Consider the following 23,324-nt stretch of genomic DNA (forward strand, 5'->3'; position numbering starts at 1 on the left):
CTCTGCTCGGTGCGCCCCTCGCTCCTTCCCCCGACGTCCCTCTGCTGTACCGCATTGACGCCGCGTCCCGTTGCGGCAGGGCGCCCCACCGCCGGATGGGACGCGGGGAGAGACGCGCCGTTGACCTTTGCTCCGCATCCCGCCCCCAAATCGGGGTCGGCAGCGGGCTGGGCGGCGCTCAGTCGCCCCCCCCCCCCCCCCCCCAACTCTTCGTGTCCGCAGGACGAGGAAGGCGGAGCGCGGGGCTACTGGCAGGGCGTGCAGGTGCTGCATGGCGGCGGGCACCGGGGCCCTCGGGCCCTTCCCCGCCGCCGCGCTGCACGATTTCCCCTACTCCCCCCAAACCGCGGCCCCCGTCTCCCACGGCCCCGCGGCGGGGGGGGTTCCTCCGGCCGCCGATTTGGTGCTGGGAGCCGCGGCCGGCTGCATGGCCTGCGTGCTCACCAACCCGCTGGAGGTGGTCAAGACGCGGCTGCAGCTGCAGGGCGAGCTGCGGGCTCCCGGCACCTATCCCCGGCCGTACCGCGGCGTGCTGCGGGCTGTGGGAGCCGTTTGCCGTGCCGACGGGCTGCGGGGGCTGCAGAAGGGGCTGGCGGCGGGGCTGCTGTACCAGGGGCTGATGAACGGCGTCCGCTTCTATTGCTACTCCTGCGCGCTGGACGCCGGCTGGACCGGGTGGCCCGGGGGCACCGTGGTGGCCGGGGCGGTGGCCGGGGCGGTGGGAGCCTTCGTGGGCAGCCCCGCGTACCTGGTGAGTGCTGCGGGCCGGGGGGGGGAAGGAGCCCCCTGGCTCTGCGTGCTGCGCGTCCCCGTCCCCGCCCGGCTTTGCCCCCCGAGCACGGGGGCGCGTTGTGCGTGCCGTGCCGCAGCCCTCCTGCTCGCCCCCTCCCGAGCCCAGAGTTCCACTGCAAGAAAATCGGGATTTCTCCCTTTTTGGGGTCTCTCCATCTCTTGGGGTGCTCGGAGGCAGAGCCGCTGCGGTGCCACTGCGGCCCTTTGCCCCAGGGCAGGGGGGGAAAATGGGAGTTCGGAGTCTGGGGGGGCACGTAGTTGGGTGCCCCGTATCACCCGGGGGGCTCAGATGGCCCCAGAAGGTGCTTTCCTGATGCTGGGAAGGGTTGCTGAAGCCCATGGAGGGAATGCACAGGGCAAAGGGGGGTTCTGTCACCTGGTGTCACCTGGTGTCATCCATCCCTGCAGGTCAAAACCCACCTCCAAGCCCAGACGCTGTCAGCCATGGCCGTGGGCCACCAGCACAACCACGAGGTGAGAAGGACCAGGCCCTGCAGGCAGCGCTTGTAGGGCTGGCAGAGGGGACACCATTTTGTCCTGCAGTATTTAAAGCCGTTGTCAGGTGGGTGCTATAAATATCAGCACGGGCTGCTCGGAAACAACATGCGTGGCACTGAGGGATGCGGTGACATTGGGGTGACAGTGACGAGGTTGTGTGGGGGTTGGGGTACGGATGTGCTCACCCAGCGTTTCTCCCTGCAGAGCATCTCGGACGCCTTCGGGAGCATCTACCGGCAGCACGGCGTGGCAGGGCTGTGGCGTGGGGTGTCGGGCGCGGTGCCACGCGTGGCCGTGGGCTCGGCTGCACAGCTCGCCACCTTCACCTCTGCCAAGGACTGGGTCTGCCAGCACCAGGTGACCCCCGCGCCCCGCCTCAGCCCCGTGCTGCGGTGCCACCGCTGACGGCTGTGGATTCCCGCAGTGGTTCGGGGAGGGCAGCTGGGCAGCGGTGCTGGCGGGCGGCATGGTGAGCGGCGTGGCCGTGGCGGTGACGATGACGCCGTTTGACGTGGTCAGCACTCGGCTCTACAACCAGCCCGTGGAGGCTGACGGCACGGTGAGTGCGTGGCCTTGGGATTTGGGGTCCTTTCCCGGCTCAGCCAGGCTGCATCCGGCTGTCTCTCCGCAGGGCAAGCTGTACCGCGGCTTCCTGGACTGCTTTGCGCAAATCTCCAGCAAGGAGGGGCTGCTGGGGCTCTACAAGGGCATCGGCGCCGTCTACCTGCGCCTGGGCCCCCACACCGTGCTCAGCCTTTTCTTCTGGGATGAGCTCAGGAGGATGGTGCGGCCGCAGCCCCCCCCGGGGCCGTAGGACCCCACGGATACAAATAAAGGGATGTATTTTTTTTTGTTTTGCTGGAGCTCTGGGGGTCTTTGGGGCGCAGTGGGACCGGGAGGGGTGATGGCAAAGCCGTGGGGACGCTGCAGCGTTCTGAGCCTCGCTGCCACCTGAATGTCCCCTCCTATGGGGCCAGAGGTGCAGCCACAGGCAATGATTTACCAGCCCGTGCCCCCGCCTGCAGACCTTTGAGCTGGGCCTGGCGCTGCTCTGCGTGGCGATGCTGTCCCTGGGGTCCTGGCTGCCCGCGTGGCCGGGGCTGGCGTGGGGCTGGGCGCTGCTGGACGCGGTGCTGCGAGGTGAGGCCACGGGGACGTGGGGATGTTGGGGACACTGGGGACACGGTGACACGGCACTGCTTCTTCCTGCAGGGCTGGTGGGGGCCTGCGCCACCTCGGTGCTCTGCAGCCTGCTGAGGGTTTATCTCTACATCCAGTGCCTGAAGTAAGCTCCCGCCCTGCATCCACACAGGATCTGATTCTGGGATCCGTGTTGGGGGATCCATTTTTGGGGGGTCTGGTTTTGGGAAGATCCTCTTTTGGGGATCTGCCTTTGGGATCCACTGCATTTGGAGGTCTGCTTTGGGAAGGCTCTGCTGTGGAGATCTGCTCTTGGGGATCTGCTTTTGAGTATCCACATTTAGAGATCTGCTTCTGGGTTGGCTACATTTGGCTAACTGCATTTCGGATCCAGCTCTGGGCGATGCACATTTTGGGTATCTGTTTTGGGGGATCCACATTTGGAGATCCAATTTTGTGTTATCCGCCTTTGGGATCCACGTTTCGGGTAGCCTCTTATGGAGGATCTGCTTTTGGGGATCCCCCCTTGGGGATCTGCTTTGGCTTTCTCCTTTTGGGGTCTGTGCTTTTGGGAATCTTATTTCGAGATCCCCTTTGGGGGTCTACTCTTGGCCATCCGCTTTTTGGGATCAGCTTGTAGCTATCTTCGTTTGGGGATCCCCATTTTGGATGCTCCCCTTTTTGGATCCCCACCCCTTGGTTTTCCACTTCGGGGTTCCCTCTTTTGGTTTTCCTTTTTGAGGGATCTGCTTTTGGGATCCCCTTCGGGGTCTGCGTTTGGTCTCCATCCAGCACCCCTAGCTGTTGCTGCGGGCAGTGAGGTGACCCCGTCCTGCTGTACCCCGCTGTCCCCAGCGACCCGGCGCGGCAGGACCTGCGGGTGGCCCTCGGGGCGCGGCGGTTGGTGCTGGAGCCGCTGCACGTGCTGGTGCTGACGGCCATCCTGGCGCTGGTGGGCTCCCGCGTGGCCGCGCTGGTGGTGCTGGAATTCTCCCTGCGCGCCATCTCCACGCTCCTCTCCCTCAGCAAGGTGAGCGGGGACAGGGAAACCGAGGTGTGGTGATGGGCGAGTCACACGTCCTCCTGACGCTTGCATGATAGCGTTGGTGCTTTGCAACACCCATGCTGAGGACAAGAGATGCAGCATGGAGGAAAGCGCGCATGGCGGCACGGCGGTGCATGGCTTGGCAGTGGTGTGTGGCTTTGCATGGTACGTGGTGTTGCGACAGCGCATCGCCTTGCTGCTTTGCACCCCCTCCTGATGCAGCTCCTGACGGCTCCGTCCCGCTCCCGCAGGGCGCCCACAGCATCCAGCTGCTCGTGCTGTGCCAGTTCTCGCTGGGCTGCGGGCTGTCCTGCGGCCTCAGCTTCCTGCTGGAGGAAGCTCCCCATGGGACCTGCAACCTGGTGCTGGCGGCGGGGCTGGCGGGGCTGCTGGCCGTGCACGCCCGCCGCTTGGCTCTACACACCTGCACGCTGTATGAGCTGCACAGCCGAGCGCGGTACTGCGGCGTCTGCATGCTGCTGCTCACCTCTGGGCACGGCGTGCCCCGGCTGCTGCGCAAGGCTCTGATTGTCGCCTTCGTCGTGGCTGACCTGGCCGCCGTCGCGCTCATCAATCGTGATTTCCTCTCGACGGCGGAGGCCGTCCGCTTCTGGACGCCGCTCACTATTTGCTACACGCTGCTCGTCGTTTACATGCAAGGTGAGGGGGTGATGAAGGGCTGTAAGGACACGGAACGTTTGGGGAAAACAAGTTCTGGAGATGGAGATGTTATGAAGGTGGAGATGACCCGACCACGAGGTCGTAGCCCCGTGTTTCTATCTGCAAATGAGGCATCATTTGGATCCCCCGGGTTCTGGAGGTGACACGTTCTGGAGGTGACACGTTCTGGAGGTCACTTTTGTTCCTCCCAAATTTTTTAGGATGACGCAACTGAGATGACGTTTCTCCAAATGTTGGCTTTGCAAAAAGATCCCCAAAGATTTTAGTGGTGACCCAAAAAGGTCATTGGGCCACCCCCAAAGCTTGGGGGATCAAAAGCAGGAGGAAATTTCCCCACACAGTGGCTTTGCAATGGGGACCTTGAGTACTGTGAGGATGACCCAACCGGCAGTTTGTTTGGGTCCCTCAGATTCTGGGGATGACTCGGCTGTGATGTCGTTCGGTTCCCCCAAGTTTTGAGGACGGCTCAGCCAGGATGTCTCCAAGTTGGATGAATTCCACACTCTGCCTGGCTGCAGAGCACGCCGTCCACACCTGCACACCCTGACGCTGTGTCCCCACAGAGGAGCAGCGGTCAGGCACGGGCACGCAGGCAGCCTACCAGACGGTGCTGGTGCGCATGGGAGGCCTCTTCATCCTCCTCTTCACCGTGGGCCGCTGGACAGACCTGCTCCACATCTTCCTCTCGCTGCTGGGCGAGCTCTGGTGCCTGCTCCACACCGGTGTCCTGCTGGAAGCTTGCCGGCAGTGGGTGAGTGCCCCCAGTGCAGCTCCGAGGCCACCGTGAGGATCTGGTGCCCGCCTTTCCATTTCTCTCTCCTCTGTTTCCCATAGGGTTTCTCCTCGCAGCATCGACCAACGTCAGGATCGTCCTGAGGTGTAAGCAGGGATGAGGAACTCAGAGCAGCTCCCTAAGTCCTCCCTGCTGTGCTGGACAGCCGCTGTGGGGACACGGGAACACAGGGGAAGGAGCTCCTGGAAGGTGCTGATCCCATCCCGTTGGATATGTGGATGCTTGTACAGCCCCTGGCTTTTGAGGCCCCCATCCCCATGGTTGTGATTGGGCTGGGGGTCACCTCCCTCGTCCTGCTGCGGGATGTGGAATGCAGACGGATGCACTCATCCTCAGGGGCTGCCAGGCTGCACCACTGAGGTGCACTGAGGGACCTCTGGAACTTCATAAATCATGGAAAAAAAAAAAGTGTTTTATTCCCAGTCAATGCCTGGGCAGAGCAAGCTGGGGTCCTGTTGCATTGGGGTCCGGCTCAGGGACAGCCAGGGCAGAGCTTTCTGGGAAGGTGCATGCTGCAAAGGGGAACAGAGGCAAAGAGGGGTGTCCCCAAGCCCCAAACCATTTCTGCTGTGCTGGAGGGCACCCGGTGCTAGGCCGATGGGTGCAGGGTTTGGGTAAGGGGGTACAGCAGGAGAGGGGATGGGGCTGACCAGAGAACCTTGGGGTGTTTGGGACTGCAGGGGGATCCTGAGGGTGTATGGGGCACTTGGGGTATCGCGGTGGTGTGGAACGTCGTGGGAGCTCTACAGGGTTACGGAATAACCTAGGGGTGCATGGGACACCCTCAAGCACACGGTAGAACCCTGAGGGCGTTTGTGGCAGCTGGTGGGGGCTATGGGGCCGCCTGCCGGGGGGGGCGGGCCGTGGGGCAGGAAGGGGGGAGGAGGAGGAGGGAGGGGAGGGAGGAAGGGGCGGTGATGCCGCGGCTCTGCCCCCCCGCTGCCCCCGCTGCGCCGGGCAGGGCGCGCCCGCGGAGCGCACGGAGGGACCCGCAGCGCAGCCCAGGTAGGAGACAGGACAGACACCGGGACTGCGGGCACCCCGGGGGACGCGGGGCTGCGGGGCTGCGGGGCTGCGGGGCCACCCTTGGCTGGCAACGCCCCTTCAGAGCAGAGTCCCCACGCTTTCCCCAGGTAGGGGACAGGAGACACCCCCAGGTGCGGGGTTGAGGACATCCCCGCTGAGACTGGGACACCCCAGTGTGGGACACGGGGCTCTGCACAGCGGGGGGATGAAGGCGGCAGAGAACTGTCCTGGGATGGGGCAGGGTACCGAGAAGCGCCCCCAGGGAGGGGAACGGGGGTCCCAGGTAGGGGAGGGGACACTGAGGCCACCGCCACAGTCCTCACAGCGTCCTCCGAGAGCTGGGGGGGGGCATGCGGGATCTGCTGGGGGAGAGGGGGTGTAGGAGAGCCTTCTCCCACCCCAATTGGGGGAGAGGTGCCCCATAAGCAGCCTCCACCCCATCGATCCCACCCCCTCTGGCACCCATGATTTTGGGGTGTCTCTCGCAGGATACCACAGCCCCATCCCAGCACAGCCACAGCCACCCCAAAACAGGAAGGTGCCGTCCTCCTGTTGTGCGGGCACCCCAAGAAAAGCGCAGTGCAGACCCCAGAGCTGCCACCCTCCAGCTTTAGCCACGCCGGTGGGCGGCAGTGGGGCAGCAATGGGGCCGCTGGCGGCTGGGCTGCCCCAGCACAAAGAGGAATGCGCCGAGCACATGGTTCACATTAGCCCTGCAGATTGATTTTTTTTTTTCCCCTTTATTTTCCGCGGGGAGCAGGTGAAGGTTTGCGTGCAGGGCGAGGGCTGGCAGCGCCGGGACCCGTTTAGGTTCCGCCGGCGGGGAGGGAGGGAGCGCAGCCACTCCGGATTCTCCTTTTTCCTCCCTTTTCTTTGAGTCAGAGGCTGAAGTCAGCAGCGTGCCCGTCCCACAGCGATTTCCCCACTGCACAGGATGTGGGGATGCCCGTGAGCAGGATTTAGGGAAGCAGAGCTGCCCCGTGCTGAATGCGGAGTGCTGCATGAGACCAGGCAACTCATCACACAGGTATTGTTCTGCAGCACGGCAGGGATGGATGCAGCGCTGGATGGAGCCTGGGGGTCCCCGGGAGCTGTTTTGGAGGGGGAAGCAGGGAGGAAGCAGGTCCTGGCTGCTTTTCCCATTGCTGAGCACAGCCCTTTTCCTTCCCGACTGGGGTCAGCCAGGGTCGGGCGCATCCTGCCTATGCGGTGGCCGCTGTGCTTTACAATCCCATTTTCCACAGGCAAGGTGGGTTCCTCCCGCAGTTTGATCCCAGCTGGGGTCAGTAAGAGAGGAATAAAAGAGGGTTACAATGCTTGCAAAAGGCTGGGGTTGGTAAGGAATGCCTGGGACAAAGTGGGGGATTTGGGAAGCTGCGCACGCTGCCCGCAGCCAGGTGCTCTCCAGGTGCCCTCACCGCACCAGGCACGAGGCTGTTTATTGCTGTGACCTGGGGCGGGGATGCCCGTTCCTTATTGCCTATCCAGGAAGGGGAAGAGGAGGCGGGTTGAGGCTGAAGGACAGCGGCAGCCACAGGCACACCGCACTGCTGGGGCGCTGGCACATTCCTTTCTGCTTTCTTCTTTTTTGTTTTTTCCTTATTTTTTCTTCCCCGAAACCCCAGCCCACGTCCAGCCCCTCTGCCGTTTCTGCGATGCTGCCCAGGAAGGCAGAGAAAAGGATGACTTCATCTGTCTTCATCACCCTGGCGTCCCCACGGAGGGAGGCGGCCCCCAGCGAGCAGCCCCACACAGGGCTGTCACCAGCTGTCCCCGAGGGCAGCCCTCGCCCCCCGACGACCCCAGCGCTGCCCAATGGAGGTGAGGAGTGGCTGTGAGGCACCGCGTGTGAGGACAGTTGTGGTGGCGTGGAGGCACTTTGCAAAAGGATGTGGGTGCCGGTGGAGGGGGGGTGTTTTCTGAGGGTCGTTCCCTAAACCCCACACCCAGTGCAGGATGGATCCAGCTGCCAGGATAGGGTGGTGGTTGCTCTCCGTCAGCCAGCACTTATCAGCGTTTGCTTTTGGGGCTGGTCGGTGGGGAGTGTTGCCGCAAGCTGTCGGGGCACTATTGCAGGGGAGGGCTCGGGATGGGGCTGACAGCACTCTCCCAACACTCTGTCTGGCTTTTGCTGCAGAATCCTGCCCTCACTCCCCAGCAGTGCCTTCATCCCCACTGGCTCTCATCCTCTCCGAAGAGCCCCAGCCCCTCTCCACGGAGGCACTGGCTCCAGCTCTGCAGCAGCTGGACCTTGCAGCACCCACCACGGCGCAGGTCAGGACCATGAACGTGCCTCAGTTTCCCCATCCTCAAGGGCTTGAATATAATGCGTGTTTTCCTCCTGCTTGCCAGGCTCCTTTTGCCTTCCCTGCTGAACTGAGGCCTCTCCAAGTTTGCCAGGGACAAGCAGACAAGCTGCAGTGGCAGGATGCAAATGGGCACGGGGAGAGGAACGGCTCCCGAGGTAAGCACACGGACCTGGCTGTGCTGGTTAGGGATCCTCAGTGGGCCACCAAGGCAGCTCCTGCCCTGCTCCCTTCCCACAGACATCTGCGCCTTCTGCCACAAAGCCGTGGGCCCACAGGAGCCAACGGTGGAGGCGATGCGGAAGCAGTACCACGCTGACTGCTTCACCTGCCGGACCTGCCAGCGACGCCTGGCCGGCCAGCGCTACTATCAGAGGGATGGCCGCCCCATCTGCGATGCCTGCTACCAGGTATGGGGATGTTGGGGACGGTGGCATTTCAGGGAGCGATGGCACCTTGGGAATGATGGCATTCGGGGGGCAGTGGCATCTTGGGGAGCACTGGCTTTCGGGGAGCAGTGGTGTCTCTCATGTCACGTCCCTGCCTGCAGGCCACACTGGAGAAATGTGCCAAGTGCCAGGGGCTGATCACTGAGCGCATTGTGCGTGCCCTGGGCAAAGGCTTCCACCCCGGCTGCTTCGCCTGTGCTGCCTGCGGCCGGGCCATCGGTGCTGAGAGCTTTGCGGTGGACGAGCAGGGCAAGGTGTACTGCGTGGCTGACTTCTACAGGTGGGGTACCAGCAGGGGGGTTCAGCTGATCCCCGTCACCCCGTGGGTCTCACGTCAGCCCCATTTTATCCCACCAAGGAAATTCGCCCCGGTGTGCGGTGCCTGCAAGTGCCCCATCATCCCTGATGAGGACACCTACAAGATCGAGTGCCTGGGACGGAGCTTCCACGAGAGCTGCTACCGCTGTGAGGTACGGCCCCGAAACTCTAAGTGATGTCGTAGTGCCTCACAAAGTATGGGGTTGGAGGCAGGCACAGAGCGTGGGTTGGTGGCGAGGTGCAGCAGCGCGGTGTCGTGCAGGCAGCGCGGCGCAGGGCTGCAGGAAAGCCCTACAGGTGGCTGCGCTGTTTGCAGAGCTGTGGGACGCCGCTGTCGCCGGAGCCGACGGAGGACGGGTGTTACCCGCTGGGCCACCACCTGCTCTGCAGAGCCTGCCACATCTGCCGGCGGAACGAGTCGTCCTGCTGAACTGCAGGCTGTGAGAAGGGCCGGGCCACTGGGATGGACCCACCGAGAGCAGCAGTGTGATCACCACAGTGTGCCAGGACCCCAGCCGTGCAGCTCGGCCTCTGCCAGCTGCTCATCACAAGAAGAAAAAGCCCTGGAAGAGCAGTGGTGGTGGATGAGCTGAGGGTTTGTTCACTTTTTTTTTTTTTTTTTAATCCTTTTTTGAAGTTGGTTTGATTTCTTCAGTGTTTTTCTTTCCTCTCAAGCTTTCTTGGGGCTTTGTTTAAACACTTCTCTCTGTGGTGATGCAGAGAGCAGCACTGATTTAGCTCCTTGTCATTACATAAAACCCCGAGCTAAAAATGCCGTCTCTTTCATCCGCCCGTTTCCTGTGTCCCAAACTTACAGAAGGCAAGTTTAAAAAGAAGGAAGAGGCCACATTGGGACCTTGTGGGTCACCTCGGCTGGTAGGAGGCTGGGCACAGCTTGCTCGGGCTGCTGGCTGATAGCACGGCTGGGGTGGGCTGGGATGCGGCGATCCGGCGGACGGGAGAGCAGGAGGTCTGTGCCGGGCCGGACCGGGGGTTCTGCAACGTGCCCGGTGTTGGTAAAGGATGCGTGGTGTTTCTCTGCTCCGTCTCACAAAAGTCCCAGGCCGGCAGAGGGCAGCAGGAGCACAAATTCCTCCAATGGGTGAAAAAAGTGCCTGATTCCTGTCTTCTGCGTGCAGCAACGCTGGTACCGAGGCTGAGGTTTAGCATCTTACCCAAGATAATACCACTCCACCAGCAGAAGCTTTCAGACTTTCTTTTGGTCCACGGTATGAAGTGCAGAAATGAAAACTTCTCTTTGTGCATCTGTGTGAGCGGTGCCACCTGCACATTGGGTTTGTTTGTGAATATACTGTGAACCAGACAGACAAAGGGTTTCCCTTCTAGCCAGAAGCGTTTATAAAGCCACAAATCAAGTGCAGGAAATAACAAGAGCATCTGAGTCAATATTTAATGCTTCCCTGATGGAAAAAAAGAAAAAAAAAAGGAAGATGTTTTAAGAAAAAGCACCAACAAAGCAGCAGCAGACAAACGTTTCTGGGTCACGCTGCCTAAAGTCTCCCCAGCACACGCTGTATTTATGAATGAAAGGGTTAATGTATGGGTAACATATGGATTCTTCACACCAACCCCGCAAATGTTTCCTGCCGTCTCTCCCCATCTACAAAGCCTATTATTCATGTTGGTGATGTGTGTCTGCAGCCATCCGTCAGGGCACAGATGGCTGTAAGCTATTTGTAAATAAGATGCTCGTGTGAAGCTGTGGTGTGTCCTGGAGTTGGGACGGTCACGTCTAGAGGTGGCTCTGGTCCTTGTGCCATGCCAGGAAGTCCTGGGTTTGAAGTCATTCCCAAAGCCTCGCACTCTGTGGGGAAATGCAGGCATGGAAAAGTGAAAAAAAATGCCAAAAAAGTGTCCTAAAGAGTGCAGGGGTGGGGAAGGGAAGCGCCAGACAGCAGAGCATTTCCCTCTTTTTGTAATATGGGTATTTTCCAAATGAGATTTTCAGGGAGGATGGAAATGGTGATGCTGAGCGTTGGTATAGATGTGCTGTTGCACTGCTGAGCCCTCTGAGCAGCGGCTCTGGGTAGTGAAAGCAGGAAGGGGCTGGGCATTTCCCTGCAGGGTGCTCTGCTGGCACTGGGCTGCAGTGGATTTTGGCCAGAGGTGGGCAGGGAATGGCTTTTACAGACACAAAGCCTTGGAGGTGATTCTGGCAGGGAGAGGAGCAGGACAAAGTGCAGCTGGAGAGTTCAAAGGGTTGCAGAAGAGTGGTTGGATTTGGCAATTTTTTCCAGGAGCGAAGGATGATGGGGGTGTACAGATAGGGAAGTAAACTGATAAAGGCTGATCCGAGCTGCTTTCTGGGTGGGTAAGGGGAGAAGCATTGTGAGCTGGGGTCTGGGTGTGTTGCTGAGCCTGGAAAGCACAACCCTGTGTTTTCCTCTGGGTGGACATCAAGGAATTGTGCTGTACATCTGGCCTGTACATCATGCTGTACATCAAGTCCTGGGGGTCCCGTTCTGCTGCTGAGCAGGTAGGCACCAATTGCAACAGCTCAGCCCATCCTTGGGCTCCTCACTCCATCGCAAGTGATTTTGCAAGGGAAAAAAGTTTAAAGTCCACCTCCTTACTCAACACCAACGTGCCCAGGTCTGCCAGCAAAAACACAAAGCACACCCACAGCAATGCAGAGCTCATTCTTTACCCCCAGAAGCCCCATACAGCCCCCTCGGATCACCTGGAGGTGCAAAACCTGCTGAGGTCTTGCGTCGTCTTGCAGTGGAGGTGCAAAAGGGCAAGGAGCCGTGCCTGCGCAACGCCCTGAGCTGCTGCAATCAGCCCGTCCTTTCTTGCAATCCCTCTTGGCAGGCCAAGGCAAATGGGGAGGGCCCTCTCACATAGGCTGGCCACTCTCCAAGGAGAAGCAAATGCAAATATTTCTTCACTTCGGGCTGGGTGCGGCCTGTGGATAAAATTTCCCTGGTCTTTCCCAGTGAAGGCATCCGACACCATGCCCTGCTCCCAGGAACATGAGAACATAGGACAAAAAACCACAAAGGTTATCTTTCTTGCAACGTTAGGGTTGTTAAAAGGAGCTGACAGGCACGGCCGTAATATTTTTAAATCGGCGATCAAGGTTTTCCTTTGTAACAAAAACGGCCTTTCGCAGGTTTCACTTGCAAGCGGAAGATTTTGGTGCAGCATAAGCAAGGTTGTAAAGGGAAACGGGTTGGAAACGGCCCCATCAGCCGTGAGAAATGTGAAAAGCAGGCGGTGGACTGAGGGAGAGCTGAGCCGGATTCCTGGCGTGCCTTCCCTCTGCCATCACTGCCTCGGAGGTGAAAGCTGCTGGGGAGCGGCGAGCAGCAGCCAGCACTGCAGCGAGATGGGATGAGTGAGGCTGGAGCAGTCGAGAAGGGAGAAAGGAGCAATGGCAGCAGCGCTTTGTTTTTCTTTTAAAATGAATTTCAGAGCTGGAGGAATTTTTTTATTATTATTATTTCCCCCTTTGGTTGACCTGAGTTAATTGTGAGCTTGTCCCAGCTGGCTTGCTGCAGTGTCATCCTTTCTGGCGGAGCATTCAGACCCATTTTTTGCACTTCACAACCTAAAAGCCAGCAGCCTCTCATGAAATGCACTCTGGTTAAGGGGGGAGGGTTGGAAAGCAGCTGGAATTGTTCTGGGTTAAAAATAAGCGGAGCAGCGCGAGCCCTGAAATTCTCCAGCTTCGTGATTTGGAGCACAGCCAGGATGAAAACAAAAACAGAAAGAAAAAAAAAGAAAAAAAAAGACAAAAGAAACAAAACCACAATGAAAATAACACTGTGCTATTGTCCTTTTATCCTGAGATCTGCTTACAGAGGAGCCCGCAGCAGGACCTGCCTGCATCTCCCCCTCCATACGCAGCGCTGGGGGGTTATTTTTAACGCAGTGTTTTCCATACACCAGGAAAAAAATATATATATATATCGATACATCCCGTTATGCAAGCCTTGTTACCAGGCTGCAAATTATACACTGGGTTATGAAATAAATAAATAAGGCAAAAATAAAAATCACCCAACCCACCCTATTTCTGCAAATAGGCACAAGGGAGCTCTGACAGCATCCACCCCATCAGCAGTGTGGAGTACAGCGTCCTGCAGCCCTGGTTTTCCAGGTGGAATGAAGGATTTTTGCCCAGCTCTGCCTTGGAGCAGTTTATTTTCTTCTTTATTTCATTGGGGTGTTGATCGGAGCCCCTTGCTCTGTGCTTTAAAAATATTCACACAGAAAAAAGCAAGAGGTGTCCATCTGTCAGGGAGGCTCACGGACATCAGCAGAGGGCGAGGGGAATATCTTCTGAAATTAAATATATCTCTTAATTGTGTGTAAGGTCAAACTTTCCCTCACAGACATCATCTGCTCAACTCGAGTGGCTGCACGCAGTGATGCCGAGGAGACCTTCTCCCCTTTTCTCGACCCTATTTTAAGAACATCACGTAACCTCCTCATTCTGTGGAGGGGAGAAGGAAAAAAATTAAACGGGGGGGGGGGGGGGGAGAGGTGGTAAAAAATGAGCAAACGGAGGATGTTTTCCTCACAGAAAGGGGAGGGGGAGGCAGGCGGCCGCGCGGCACAGCGCCGCCCGCGGTACTGCAGGGCCCCGCCCGCTGCTCGCTTCACAAAATGGCGCCCGGCGGGGCCGCGCCGAGCGGGGCTGAGGCGACAAAATGGCGGCGGGCGGACAGCGAGGGAAGGGCCTTAGGGCCCCTCGTTCCCCTCCCGTCCCCGTCCCGTTTTGAGGTGTTTTTCCCCTCATAGCGTGAAGATTTTTGGGTCAGTGCTGCTCTTTCCGCCCTCTCCACACGCGCCTCCCAGGTGGGTATTTCCATAGCTTGATGCCTAATTCTTTCTCCCCCTCCGCTTTTCTCCTCCGCAGGGGTTGCAGCCTTTGCTGTCCTCAGCGCGTGGAAAATATGCAAAAAAAAAAAACAAAACAACACCAAAAAAGCCCCGAACAGCCGAGGACTGAAGGAAGGAACTGTCTCCTCACGGCCACCATTCTGGTAATTAAAAACATCCATGTGGTGCGATCAGATGTGGTAATACTGCTAAAAAGAAAAGAAAAAAAAACCAACAAAACACAAATCCTGTCACATCCCAGTGCTCGGTAGAGGCTGTAGCCTCGATACCACACATATTTCTTTCCTTTGCTTATTGTTTGCGATGCTTCTTTACCTTTATCCACACCACAGCATAGCATCGCCCCTCCTTTGTTAAAAGCCTCATACCTAAAATACCTTTTTTTTTTTTTTTTTTTCCTGTTTAAATACAGATTTAGGGCCGTACAGGTGCTCTTTATTCCCACATGTCTCTATATGTCTCCTTATCCCAGAGATGGATTGCAGAACAAAGCCATTCACCTATAATGCTAATGACACACAATTACTCTCACTTTGGCCCGTACGTATCTTGGATTTTATATATTTATTACCTTTGTTTTCCTCCATTGGCTTTCTACTGTCCTAAGAGCAAGAGGGAAAAAAAAAATTACACGTGCACAGCCAAAAGAAAAAAAAATAGTAAAAAAAAGGTAAAAACAAGCAAAAAGCAACCAGTTGCCCATTTGATCAGTCCGTGGTGGAGATTGGTGCCTGGATGCTTTATTTGTTCCACAGAGGTGTAGATTTCCCTTGGGATGTTGGGGAAGGATTTCTTAATTAAAGGATAAAAAAAAAATGAAAAGTAAAAAATAAAACAGCGATACAGAACCGAAAAGGAAAATAATATGAATTCTTATTGATTAAAAAAAAAAAAAAAAAAAAAAAAAAAAGCAGCTGACGCTGGCAATGCAATCGGGCAGGCACTGAATTCATTGCACCGAAATGAGGACGGATGAGCTGAACTGAGTGGCAGGGCTGAGTGCAGCTCCGGGAGGAGGGCTCAGCTCCTCGTCCCACCATCCAGCGCTGCACACACCACCATTTGTGTGCTTTTGTGCTTTATTTCCAGCCCCGCGGGCTGCCCTACGTGATGCACGGAGCGACGCGGCTGCCCTGGTGCTGTGCGTTCCTCTCCCTTTTATTGCCTGCTCTATGCTCGCTTTTTTTCTCCCCCCTCTGCGGGCAGCAGGGTTGCTCGGCTTTCCTCTCCCCAGCTCGGCAGCTGATTCCAGAAGTTTCTACAGCAGAGGAAATGCACGGGGGAGGGGAGCACCCACTGCGGAGCTTTGCCGCAGCCGGGCAGGCGTGGAGGAGGAGGAGGATGCGGAGGATGCACCACCTCCCTCGCTCCCTCCCTCCTTGGTTCGGGACGCTTTCCAAGCCTCTCCCCCTCGCTACATTTCCCCATCCTTGCAGAGGGTGCTGGGAGGTGTTTGCAAGTTGCTTTTTTTTTTTTTTTTCCTTTTACCCCCGCTCGTCCTCCCCCCCCCCCCCTCCGTTTCCTCCCCCTTTGCTAAATAAATTAAAAGCAGAGATGTCTCCTGATGGAGATGGATGAGGCTGGGCTCACTTGCATGCACTGTGCCACAGCCCTGATCTGCTGCTTAGGGCAGAAGTGACCTTTCCCAGGCAGTGGGAGGGAGCTTCTCCCCACCCCGCTATGCTGCTGCTTGGAATTCATCTTACATAGCAGCCTTATTATCTTTTTATCCCCCCTCCAAAGAACAGCTTGCTGCTTCGGTGATTTTTTTTATTATTATTATTATTTTTTATTATTATTCTCAGCCTGTGTGTTGCAGCTTCCTCATGATCGTTTTGTGTGTGTGTATGCTTTGAATTGTATTTTAAAATTGCCCAGCTGGAGACAAGTCTTGATTAGAGCTGGAACAATAGCTCCATTTTATTAATAATGGGAAGGATTTACGATCCTACAGCACCTTCCTTGGAAGGCTTTCAAAACCATTTGCAAACTCTCACAAATGTAAGCTTTCACAGCCCTGCCTGTGAGGTGGGTAAGTATTTCCACGGTGCCACCAAAAATCAGGGAGAGCTGGAGTCGGTGTGTGCTACAATAACGGCAGATCCGGTGGGCTTTAGGGCTGCAAAGCTGGGAGGAGGGAGGCTGGTTAAAAGCTGTAACCTAAATCTGTTTGGTGTTGTCTGTAGATGCAGATATTTGTCTTTGTCCTGGGAACCAGGCTGCTATTTCTCAGCCTGCTCCGTGCTCCTCCTTGCTTTTTGCAGAGCGAAGATTCGGACTTGCCTGCTTGTCAGTAAACATCTGCATATAGATTTATTTATTTTTTTTTTAATTCATTACTTTTTTTGTAGTCCCCAGGTGACCTCCTTTAGTGCTGGCTCTGCTGCGGTCTGACCACAGCTTTGCATTAAAGCAGGCTGCGAGCACTAATGTGTCTCCGTGCAAGTCCACGTGACCTTGCTCAGGGGACAGGGCCCACTGAGCTAATGCAGATGCTCCACTTCAATTACACAACCCTGCATCCCCTCCCTGACCCAAGAAGCATAGGGGAATGTTGCAATGTTATGGGTGAAAGCTGTCTTCTGCCCTAATTTTTATTTTATTTTTTTTCCTCCCAGGGAAATGCAGGATTGTTTGTGTAACTCCCACTCTGCAGCAGATAGCTTCTCTGTGAGTATTGTAAACATGCAGCAAGCTGGGCAGTGGGATCTGGCCTTGCTGAGGAGGGTAAGGCACAGTTCTCTGGTTGTGTGAGTGCTTTACACCTCCACAGAAAGCCACAATGTTTCTGTGGTTACTTGTGGAGGGCATGAGCGGGTCCCAGGGCTTCCCCTTCCCACCCTGTACTGTTTCACAAAAGAGAAAGCTGCTGCTTCTGGAAGAAGCTCTGCCTTGTGGCCTTATTTAAAAAAAAAAAAAAGAAGGCTGTGGATTAGTCATCATTATCGTTAAAGGAGGCTGCGTGTGCTGGTGCGTGTGTGATGTTAAGCATTAGTTTATTTGGGAGGGCTGGTAATGTGCTCGGGTCGCTGCTCCTGGAGCAGTGCCACCAGGCTCCATCAAGCTGCTGCTGGCAGGTGGAAAAGCTGACGGGCTGCTGTCGGTCCCCTTCCATCCCTTTTCCCTTTTCAGTTTCTCTGCACTGGCAGGTGTGGGAAGGAGGAGACCGAAACGACAGCGAGGAGGACAGGCGAGGTTCCAGTGCCAGAGAAGAAACCCTGTGCTTTTCTATCCTTGCTTTTATTCTAAGCACAACTGACTGCATCTTGTAAGAAGACTTAGTTTGACCCTTTTGGATGATAAAAACAGTGCTGGTTTTAATCGTTTATTTTTATCCCTTCCCTGTGGTCGTGTAGAGGAGTGAGCTGTGCAATTAAAATGGGATAGCAAAGGACAGCTCCCTCCCCCTTTCCCATTTCAAAAAACCTTCTGGAGTTGTGTGTTCTTGAATTGCTGCATAGGCAGAAAGCATACAATGCAGTTGTCAGCATTGTGCTGATGTGTGGCACATTAAAAAAAAAAAAAATACACACAAAAGGGGTGGGGAGAGCGGGTGCCTCCGGGGAGTAAAACTGTGGGGCCCCTTTCCCTACCAGCAAACAGACCTACATGCAATAGTTTATTACTTCTCATTTTGCTCAGGCAAATGTAATGCACAGACGTCAGAGGGAGCGTTGCAACATGCTAAATGGTGTTGCTGAAGATCAGGGTCCCCTTGAACTATTTTTCCTGTGAGCTTGCTCCCATGAGATGCCACAGCTTTATTACTCAATTCCTCAAAGTTGTGCTTACTTGCCAGAAGGAAGGAGAATGCTTCCTTTCTGGGTGTGATTTCTTTTGTTGTGAGGCAGAAGGTAATCAAAAGCAGCTGGTTCTGATCTCTCCTAGGTCGCCATGACTTCAAAATGCATAGTCCAAGCAGTGAGCAAGGAGAGCAGGTATTGGCACCTCCTCATCAATGAGAATATTGGCTTTGGTGTTGTGTGAGTGCTGCTGGCTGACCAGTGGAGGGGCCCTGCCCTGCTAAGCTGGAGCAACGCTTTCTGAGCAGTGATTTCATTGCCTGATTGCTGCAGTGATTTGGAGCACAGCTGTGACTTTATGTTTTTCTGGCAAAAATTTAGCTAAGGGTAAATATGAGATGTCCAGGCCAGATTTCAGAGTGAGATGGAGAGCTGGGAGAAGCTGGTGCATGGTGTATGTGAAAACTGCCAATTGTTTGTGTGCCTAAAAAGGCTCATCTGTGTTTGAATTAAATGAGCCTGGATAGGACATTCATTTTTTTCTCTTGTTAGGGAAGTGTTTGCAGATATGCCTGGTGCTGGTTGGGGGCCTCTGCTGGCCTGCAGGTACAGGGGACCAACAAACTGTTTGGGATGATTTCATGTTTTTCAGGCCACGACACCCTGTAGGAATTGTACTACTTTTCTGTCAGTTTGGAATAACTGGGTTTCCTTGGGAGTGTTGGACTTCTATTACCGCATGCTTTGGATTGAAGAGTTACCAGAATGACATCTGTGAGGTTTCCAAGCTAAACAAAACCTGAATTTCTAATGCTAAAAGCAAGTGAGTGATAGAAACCTCTGCTCCTCTTCCTATGGGTGAAGCTGCAGCCCTTTAAGCTTTCCTATTACACCAAAGAGGTAGAAAAAGCATAAGCATGCACTGTGAGTTCTGCAGTGCTACTGGTGATGTAAAATGAAAGCCAGAGCTAGCCAAGAAACCATTCTCCTTTCAAATACAGTCGCCATGCACAAGTACTTTTCTTCTTTGCCTTTCCCTGAAGTGAGAGAGCAGTAATGGCACAAGCGTACACTCAGTCTGCTTCATTTAGAACACAGTGATTCAACTTCAATGCCAACATGGTGAATCAAAAGCACTGAAGATAGCTGGCTTGCTATTTATTTGGCTCTGGGTGTGACCATCAGATGCTATTGGGAATGTGAAGAAGAGCAACTCACACGGTTGCGCTGTTTTAAACCTTTGTCCTGCAACATCTCCAGTGTGATTTCTGTCCTTCCTGCTGGGCATTGCATGCGGGGCTTTTCATGGAGAGGTAAAGCACTGCAACTGTATGTTAAACATGGCAACGTACAGGATACAGTGATCTCCTCTCCAGTCCTAGGAGGCTTGTATCCTTTGCAGTAGTCAAAGCAGGTGGGGCTGGGAGACTTGAATTTTTTTTCCTCCTTTCATCTTCTTCCCCTGAAATGTTCTGTTTTGCAGCCTGGAAGACAGAAGCCTTCTGCCTAGAGGATGAAATGCTTCATGTTTGGAAAAAACTAGCAGGTACAGCACTTCAGGATGTGGTTGCAGAGATGCTTGGGGGCAAAAGGAACCAGGGCAGAAGCTGACACTGTAATGTTTCTATTATTTTCCTAACAGAGGGTGAAAACCAGGTCTTAATTCCAAAAATTCTACTATGCAGTAAGCAAGAGTGAGTTCTTTTGCAGTCTCTGACTGCACATAGTGCTTTGCTTGGATGGCTTAGCAATTGCTCTGTGCTCTGCTGTTGAAGAAACATCTATTTTTGGGTAGCAATGTATTTTGAAAAGGGAAGTGTGCTTTTATATATATACACACAGATGGGTTCAGCGTAAATCAAATTCCAGGGGCTCCTGAGCTGTGCTTGCTGTGCTGCAGAAGGTAGCTGATGCTCAGCCATTGGCCACGGTGGCATTATTTTGCAGCAGCTCTCATCCCCTGCGTTGTGTGGATGAGAACACCGTGGAGTCTGGCTGGGAGAAGAGCTTGAAAAGAAGGCAGAGAATGCTGGTACAGCTGATGCAGGGATGTTCTGCATCTCAAAGGGATGTTCTGGACAGAGTTAACACATGAAGACTTGGAGCGCTACCCTGTAAGAGGCAAGGACTGAAATCAATAGCTTTATTAATTCAAATCCTATACTTTGTGTTGTTGCTTAGGATTCAGAATCAGGCTTCACGTTCAAAGCGTTATCAGCACATTAGCCAGTATCCTCTGTCTTGGCAACACATGAGCCCAAATATCAAAAAGCACCAATTCCTTTTTGGAGAAAATTATCCATTGCATAAAACGTAATGGGTAAGCAATAAAATTAGCACAGCAATTCAGGCTGGCTTAAAAAATGAGATAAAAGCTTGGCTGGCAATTTGATATTCAGCTGCCATACTGTTGTGTTAATAAATATAGTCAATGAGCAGGAAAGACACGTCAATAAATTGCCTCGTGGCAAGATGTTGGTGGACCTGACCGGCTTGAACAAAGCAGAGCCCTGAGTGTCTGAGGGCTCTTGTCTGAGCAGCACACCATTTCTCTGCACAAAGCAAAGCAAGCTGGATGCTTACTGGACACTGAGGGTAATCGCTGCGTGCTGTGAATGCGAGTGCTGTAATCCCTGCAGGTCTGGTCAGGGTGGTGTCCCCAGCAGTGGGGAGCAGAGTAATGCCTCCCGCCCCACTCTGCAGCTGCAGTGCTACGAGCTCACAAAGCAGAGCCCTCACTGAGCCAGGGCTGATTGTAGGGAGTTACGGTTTTAGCAAACAGTCCTTGTTGCTGTCCTTGTTCCGTATCTAATTTTTTAGCAAGCTCCACCACTTGGGGTAAGATACTGGGTTAGGAATGTTATGAACATTGTGTTGCGTGTTAAAAATGTATGAGCAGTGCTGTCAGCTTGCTCTGTAAAGTGCCTTTCTATTTATCCACGTTTGCTCCTAGATGGTAGGCTGCCTCTGGCTGTTGCCTTTGCTTTTGGTATGAACCCCAAGGATGTTTTCTGATCCTCCTGCCCTTTTTTCCTCCAAACTGGAGAGCTGCTAACTTTATTAGCTCCTTATATGGCAGCACTGTTTTTCTCACGCCTTTAATGGCTCTCTTTTGATCTGTCCTGCTCCTGCTTTGCTTTTCTTGATGTGAACACAGTGTGCAAGCTGAGATGGGTTTATAACCTGCTCCCTCATTAATATCTGGTCTGGCATGTTAATCCTCTCCAAGTGGTGATAAGAAACATGCAGATGTTTTAACAGTGTTTGGCCGCAATGCCTGCAGATAGCTGGGTTCTCACTGTACTCACTGTGTGGATGAGCAATTAAACAGTGCCCTGCAGAGCCCCGGGCTCTGCCCCAGCGTGTGCTGGTGGCTGAGAGACGCTGGGTGATGGAGAGCAGCTGGATGGAGTCTCCTGTTCTGGGCTGTTTGAGTAGGAGGGGTGCAGGATCAAGTGCTGACCTTTGATGCTTGCTCCCAAGCTTGTTGCCAGCAGGCTGCACACAGGTCCTGGTGCAGTGACCAGGATGACACCGGTTGCTGCCACCTCCTTTACTGAGGTCCCTTTGGCCTTCTGAGATGCAGGTCACACTCTCTCCAATCTGTGTTCTTTACAATCTCCAGATGAGTGAGAGGGATCTGGTTACAGCAGCACTGCCCAAGTGCGCCTGTGTGTTGCAACTGGGAACAGCTTCCCCCCAAAGCACAGTAAGAGCATTGGAATGATCCAGAGCTTCGTTCTGCATCACGGACCAGGCTACGCGCTCCTCTTCCAGCTGGCTTTCATGTAAACAGAGCATTTTAAGTACTAATTTCAACCGTTTCTTCTGTCTACAGGCTTTGTTTCTGACAGCTCCTTGACTGTGGATGTCCTTCCAGCCAGGCTGCCTGCAGTGTGACAGCAGTGACCCTGCATGAGGTTTCTTTGAAGGACCTGGGAGACCGTGTGGCTTTTTTTAGTCCCTCAGAGGTGTTTTCCTGGCAGGGAGGGAGGAAAATGTTTGGAAATGCTGTCACAGGAGGCATGCTTACCTGGCTAGGGGAAAACCTGCTGTAGAAAAGCCAGCTGGCGCACGGTTTGAAGAGGGATAGGTTCCTTTCTCTCCAAAATGGAATCCCTTAAGGAAGGTATAGACAAGTAGTTCCTACTCTTGAGGTTTCTGACTGGTTAAAACATGGAGCTGAGCCCATTTCCATGCAGAAATGTGTGGTACAGTGCATTGCAATGCTTTTCCTTGCGTGTGCAGGGTCACACGCTTTACTAATGGTTTGCATGCAAGAAGTTATTGCTTTTTTATTTTTAATCAGTCCATCTCCATTCAGCAGAGCAGCTTCACACCCACCATCACAGGGGAAACTGAGGCACGGGGCCACTGTGGGATTACAGGCAGAGCTGGGGATAAGGCTCAGGTTTGCAGAGGCTCAGGCTGACGTGCGTCAGAGGGCTGCTTAAATGGAGAGATTTGCAAAGGGAAGTGACCTACAGCTCGATGGCTGGGACTGCTGCTGGACCTGAATCTTACGGGTGCCTTCAAACTCAAACCGCAGTTTGGTCAGGGGAAGAATTTGGCAGCACGGTGCCCACGGTGAGATTTGGTGAGCTCCTCCAGTGCCAGAGCCTGGCCCACAGCCAGCCCACGGGGTTCATACGGCACTGAACTTTGGAGCCATTAGAGATAAACAGCGCTATAGGCTAATAAAAGGCTCTGCATCACAGGGCCCTTGTCTGCTCACGCCACAATTAATTTTTTACTTGCTGATTGCAGTGAGGGAAGAGTGCTGGGTTTGCTTTGTGCTGGGCTTGGATGGTGAGGAGTGGGCAGATCCTCGATGCCTTTTGCCCTGCACCCGTTTTTGCACGGCAGCCCTTTACCTTTCACACCGCGTCCCATTTTTTCCCCGCTCATTTTGTATTGCAGCCCCACTGTTTTGCAAAAGCCCCCCTTTATTTCTTTGCACTGTACGTCTTTATTTGCAATCCCTTCATTGCACTGCATTCACTCATCACCTCGCCCTGCAGCCCCGGTCTTTGCCACGCATCCCTTATTTTCCACAACCCACCTCGTGCATTTACTACTTTCCATCGCAGCTCCCGTTTATTGGCTCGTACCTCATCTCTTTTTTTTTGCCGTACTTCCTTTATCTACGATTCTCAGCCCAGTCTTTTTTTTTTTTTGTATTTTTTGCAATAAAACCCCTCCGTCACGTCGCATCGCACCGCGCTCCTCCCGCTTCCCCTGCGCTACCCGCGCATGCGCACTCCCCCTCCCTCCCGAGGGGCGTTGCGTGCTCGCGCCCCTCCCTCCTCCCCGGGGCCGCGCGCCTGAGCGCGCACTGCGCCTGCGCGGGGGCCCCCGTGTGGCGCCGCGAGAGGAGGGGGGGGGGCGAGCGGGCCCGAGGCGGCGGAGCAGCGAAGGGCGCGGAGGAGGAGGAGGAGGAGGAGGAGGAGGAGAGGGGGGGGCGCCGCGCTGCCGCTGACGGAGGAGGAGGAGGCAGCGAGCGAGCCACGGCCGAGGCGGGGGGAGGCACCGAGGAAGAAAAGCGGCCGAGGGGCAGCCCGCCGCCCCGCAGCCGGCCCGCGAGCCTCGGGGCCCCCCCGCGGGGGATGGTGTGGTCCGCCGGGGCCGCCGCCGCGGGGGGAGGCAGCCGGCGGCGCTGAGGGC

General features: G+C 55.1%; 3 protein-coding genes and 1 long non-coding RNA gene across 19 annotated transcripts; all 4 read left to right on the forward strand.

Annotated features, from left to right (window-relative positions):
- Positions 1-207: 207 nt before the first annotated feature.
- SLC25A34 (solute carrier family 25 member 34) lies at positions 208-2,117 on the forward strand. Its single transcript, XM_048967653.1, has 5 exons — positions 208-751; positions 1,201-1,266; positions 1,495-1,647; positions 1,715-1,849; positions 1,922-2,117. Exons 1-5 carry the CDS (start codon positions 272-274, stop codon positions 2,102-2,104), a joined length of 1,017 nt encoding a protein of 338 aa, XP_048823610.1. The 5' UTR covers positions 208-271; the 3' UTR covers positions 2,105-2,117.
- A 203-nt stretch (positions 2,118-2,320) lies between these two features.
- On the forward strand, positions 2,321-5,773 carry TMEM82 (transmembrane protein 82). Of its 6 annotated transcripts, none has more exons than XM_048967651.1 (6): positions 2,321-2,430; positions 2,503-2,575; positions 3,286-3,460; positions 3,727-4,135; positions 4,720-4,907; positions 4,991-5,770. In XM_048967651.1, exons 1-6 carry the CDS (start codon positions 2,352-2,354, stop codon positions 5,030-5,032), a joined length of 966 nt encoding a protein of 321 aa, XP_048823608.1. In that variant the 5' UTR covers positions 2,321-2,351; the 3' UTR covers positions 5,033-5,770. The 6 variants fall into 6 exon arrangements, with proteins under 6 accessions (XP_048823608.1, XP_048823607.1, XP_048823605.1 ...); XM_048967648.1 differs by having other exon boundaries at positions 2,324-2,430; positions 3,532-4,135; positions 4,991-5,773; XM_048967650.1 differs by having other exon boundaries at positions 2,321-2,575; positions 4,991-5,771.
- A 97-nt stretch (positions 5,774-5,870) lies between these two features.
- On the forward strand, positions 5,871-10,221 carry FBLIM1 (filamin binding LIM protein 1). Of its 3 annotated transcripts, none has more exons than XM_048967752.1 (8): positions 5,871-5,954; positions 6,858-7,796; positions 8,113-8,249; positions 8,328-8,439; positions 8,522-8,691; positions 8,832-9,010; positions 9,089-9,200; positions 9,365-10,221. In XM_048967752.1, the coding sequence occupies exons 2-8, from the start codon at positions 7,319-7,321 to the stop codon at positions 9,476-9,478; spliced, it is 1,302 nt and encodes a 433-aa protein (XP_048823709.1). In that variant the 5' UTR covers positions 5,871-5,954; positions 6,858-7,318; the 3' UTR covers positions 9,479-10,221. The 3 variants fall into 3 exon arrangements, with proteins under 3 accessions (XP_048823709.1, XP_048823711.1, XP_048823708.1); XM_048967754.1 differs by lacking the exon at positions 5,871-5,954 and having other exon boundaries at positions 5,980-7,002; positions 7,601-7,796; positions 9,365-9,905; XM_048967751.1 differs by lacking the exon at positions 5,871-5,954 and having other exon boundaries at positions 5,980-7,796.
- Positions 10,222-13,612: 3,391 nt separating this feature from the next.
- On the forward strand, positions 13,613-23,313 carry LOC125703372 (uncharacterized). 9 transcript variants are annotated; one of them, XR_007380840.1, is made up of 8 exons: positions 13,718-13,830; positions 13,934-14,060; positions 14,330-14,457; positions 16,536-16,587; positions 17,050-17,855; positions 18,313-18,483; positions 19,144-19,206; positions 21,499-23,313. It is a non-coding gene; the product is annotated as an uncharacterized LOC125703372 (long non-coding RNA). The 9 variants fall into 9 exon arrangements; XR_007380841.1 differs by lacking the exon at positions 14,330-14,457 and having other exon boundaries at positions 13,613-13,830; XR_007380834.1 differs by having other exon boundaries at positions 16,536-17,855.
- Positions 23,314-23,324: the final 11 nt, after the last annotated feature.

Source organism: Lagopus muta, chromosome 21, assembly GCF_023343835.1.
Source record: "Lagopus muta isolate bLagMut1 chromosome 21, bLagMut1 primary, whole genome shotgun sequence".
NCBI classification, from domain to species: Eukaryota; Metazoa; Chordata; class Aves; order Galliformes; family Phasianidae; genus Lagopus; species Lagopus muta.